General features: G+C 36.7%; 1 protein-coding gene across 1 annotated transcript; it reads right to left on the minus strand.

The window, feature by feature from the left end:
* Positions 1 to 603: 603 nt before the first annotated feature.
* Positions 604 to 3,245, minus strand: LOC127263370 (cyclin-D1-1-like). Its single transcript, XM_051292358.1, has 6 exons — positions 2,797 to 3,245; positions 2,385 to 2,471; positions 1,387 to 1,485; positions 1,104 to 1,305; positions 864 to 994; positions 604 to 774 (listed from the first exon to the last, which is right to left on the minus strand). Exons 1-6 carry the CDS (start codon positions 3,055 to 3,057, stop codon positions 604 to 606), a joined length of 951 nt encoding a protein of 316 aa, XP_051148315.1. The 5' UTR covers positions 3,058 to 3,245.
* Positions 3,246 to 3,487: the final 242 nt, after the last annotated feature.

The following is a 3,487-nucleotide window of genomic DNA, read 5'->3' on the forward strand; positions in this document are numbered from 1 at the left end:
GCAAACACTATATATATATAGAGAGAGAGAGAGAGAGAGAGATATGAGCTAATGCAGACATAATCATAACTCAAAATCCAGAAAGGTCTTCATGGAGCCAATGTACCTTATTAGACCTGTGTTCTCTTTCTTTGGAGCTAATATATGTCCATTTGTTAGCTTCTAGTGTGCATTAATGGTGGTGGCCTATATGGAGAGAACATTGCCTTGTGCACCATCAACAGCTCAAATTGTACAAGATTATTGATTTCACTAGCCCCCTTCGGATCCCACCACTCCTTCATGTTATTTAATGCTCCATTCCATTCCAGCACTCTTTTCACACTTGATATATAGATATCAATCACACCCAACCCAAAAAGCTATTCGACTATAGTAGCAAGTACCAGAACCCACTTAATTCCCTCCCATGGAACTCAGCGGGAGCCATTCTTGAATAGCAATGCCCACCAAGAATGGTCACAATTATATGCCACTGATACCCTCTTAAGGAAAAAAAAAACAACCATTGAGGATACTAGCTTGATGACTAATTAAATTCGGACCATTATCATTTTCTTTTGGTTGCTCTTTCTTTGAAGATCCCTAAAGTTCATCATCTACCTAAGTTTCTTCACTTAATCTCTTCCTTTTAAATGAGGAAGAGGAGGAAGAGAATAAGGATTCACTTGATTCAGTCATCTCAAGGAGCTGCGGGTATATCTTTAGATGCCTCTTTTGCCTAATAGAGGACGTGGTTTTTCGAATCAATTGCTGACAGTTCATAATACTTTCCTGCAGAATAAATCATGTTCTATCCAAGTTGGGAATTCCTCTGTTGTTTAACAAATAACATAAGCAGCATTATGATGAGGTTTGCTTACCTTATGAAGTCCATCACACCATGATTCAGCTTGTTGAGAAGTAATGGAAGAGAACTTTGGCAGATCACTTACTGCATGAAGTAATATTGCAGCACCAATGGTAGATGGCCTATGCTCAAGCAAGCAGATCTCTGTCAACAGAGAGACATAATTATATTATACATATATAAATATATATATGATTAGATGATTGTGAGTAAGTGTGTTGATAACTAGAAGAATGCGAGCTTGTTCTAGAACCTTGGATAGCTGAGAGGAGAATATCTTTCGCCTTTGATGTAAAAAAGTCTGTAAAAGTTCCAGTCGGATCGATCTTGAGCGCAAAAAATTGAAGATAACAAAAAGGAGAAATGGATTGAAGCCTCCAATCAAGAACCTTTAGAACCAGCAGTTCCATCCGCAGGACTGTTTTGGGTTCAAATATAAATTTTGCACCCTCAACCTGTTTAATAGATAAACAGAGCTTCAATGAAAGAATCGATTATAAATGTTGATTCAATGTTTATAGAATAGTAAAGATTACCTGAAACTCCAGAAGAGAAGGAACAAGGGGCTCCTCCATCTTAGCAGCTAATGACAAGCATGCAACCGATAATAGTTGCTCTGACCATCCATTCATTTTCTACAATTATATATAATCTTACATTAATCAGATATATATATATATAATCAAGATCTAAAAACCTCTCACATATTAAAATATCTCTTAATCCATCTTTATTTTTTATCACCGATATTCAATGACATTTTAAATAAGACTTTATAAAACTTTCTTGATTCTTGTGCTAAAGCTAAAACGATGTATAATTATCTCTATGTAAAGAACTAAAACAAGGATCTACGGATACATCGATGGATTCTGTGTCCCTAAAGAAATGACGATGTATACCAACTGAAGAACATGCGCTCCGAGGTTGATAATGACCAAACAAAAAACAAATGGATCTTCTATTCCCAACTTTAATAAAGAGATAAACTTGCTCGTGTGCAATTGAACACTTGCTTTCACTGTAGGAACACAACATGTACACTATAATGGACTTTAAATTATTGAAGTGAGTGTGAAGACTTTCCTCAATAACTACAAAGATTCCGCAAAATTATATTGCATGTGGACTTGAAAATCGTGGCTACATGCTCATAAATAAACACTAGATGTGATGAATTTCGTAACTTATGGTAGTGTCCAGCATGATTCACTGTATTAGTAAATAGACATTTATATATAGGCACTTGATTGCTACGTAGGATATGCCACCAAAAATCCACCATAATCGCTCCAAATTGAGCATTAAAAAACGTCATTATCAAATTTTCTGAAAAGTCAATCTTCCAAAATGATTTTTTGAAATGACTGAATTGAAATCAGTGCATTACAGTCAACTTAAATTAGTGGGGCTTTTTTTTGTCCTTATTGGTGTCTTGATCCGGCATTTAGTGATGCATTCCATAAAAGTAGTGTTTACGGAGACTAATGGAAGTATAAACGCCAGGGAATCATGACGGTGACGGAAGTCTTACCGGCAACTGATAGGAGTGAAGGAAACGATCAAAATAGTTGACGGATAGATACGCCGTTATGGGCTGGAAACCGTAATGTCTCTGCACCTGCACAGAACCGTAAATCAATCAATCAAATCTTTCAGAAGCAAAAATGCGCCGTTGAGTCTATAGTGCGCCAGAATCAATTCACTGTTTCATTCGCCGTTTCGAGAACTTCTCTGCTGAGTTCATGAGAAGACTGTTACTCTACCACCGACGAGACTCGCAAAACCGATTACAAATTTACAATTCTCCGACACAAGATTTCAGAAGTTAATTCTATTTTGTCTAATTAATGGCGTCAGGAACGATCTTGTTTGCAATCTAATTGATTTTTTTTTTTTCAATTTTCTGAAGCATATTGATGTGAAGCTCGAAAAAGAGGACATACCTTGAGAATCCAGGCTACAGATTCCGTTCTAACGGAGGCATCAATATTATGATGAGTCGACGGAGAACAAAATCCTGCTAAATCTCTCTCGTCTACCAATAGTCCGGCAATGGACTCCTCAAGCTCAAAGTCCTGCGTCTTGGATTCAATTTCAGAGGAATACTCCAGCGAGAAACCTCCCCCACCGGAGAAAATACTGTTGGAGTCCTCGCAGCAGAGAAGATCGGAGAAGCAGTCAGAGTCAGGGCATGAAACTGACATGACGAATTGGAGGCGCGAAGATCAGTCGTCGTCACCCTCTCCCATCCCGACCATTTTGAAAGAAGTTTGTCTTGAAATGTCGGAGGGAGTCTCCGCCGGGAAACGCGGGGAGCGTTACAGAGAGAGAGGTAGGTCACTGTAGAAGGTTTTGTTCAGTTTTAGATTCACTCCTCAACTCTGCTCTGTGCTTTCAGATGTATAAATACTGATGAACAGCCACATACCCCACCCCTCTTATTTTTTTGCTTTTACTTATTTATTTATGCCTCGCACCATTTTAAATTTTATACAATTATAATATCTCTTAGTTCATATTTTCTATTTTCTTTTTTCTTTTCCATATTTTTTAATTTTTTTAAATATGATTATATATTTTAAATATTTAGTTATTTTTATTATATAATAATTATTTTTATTAATATTTTTTTTT

Source organism: Andrographis paniculata, unplaced genomic scaffold (assembly GCF_009805555.1).
Source record: "Andrographis paniculata isolate CXL003 unplaced genomic scaffold, ASM980555v1 Contig69END, whole genome shotgun sequence".
NCBI lineage: Eukaryota > Viridiplantae > Streptophyta > Magnoliopsida > Lamiales > Acanthaceae > Andrographis > Andrographis paniculata.

Excerpts from the sequence above, each read along its gene's own strand:
- LOC127263370 (XM_051292358.1), bottom strand. The coding sequence starts at position 3,057 with ATGTCAGTTTCATGCCCTGACTCTGACTGCTTCTCCGATCTTCTCTGC. Across the intron at positions 1,486-2,384 it reads TTCACTCCTATCAGTTGCCG|AAAATGAATGGATGGTCAGA; the intron begins GTAAGACTTCCG and ends ATATAATTGTAG. Across the intron at positions 1,306-1,386 it reads CTTCTCTTCTGGAGTTTCAG|GTTGAGGGTGCAAAATTTAT; the intron begins GTAATCTTTACT and ends TCTATTAAACAG.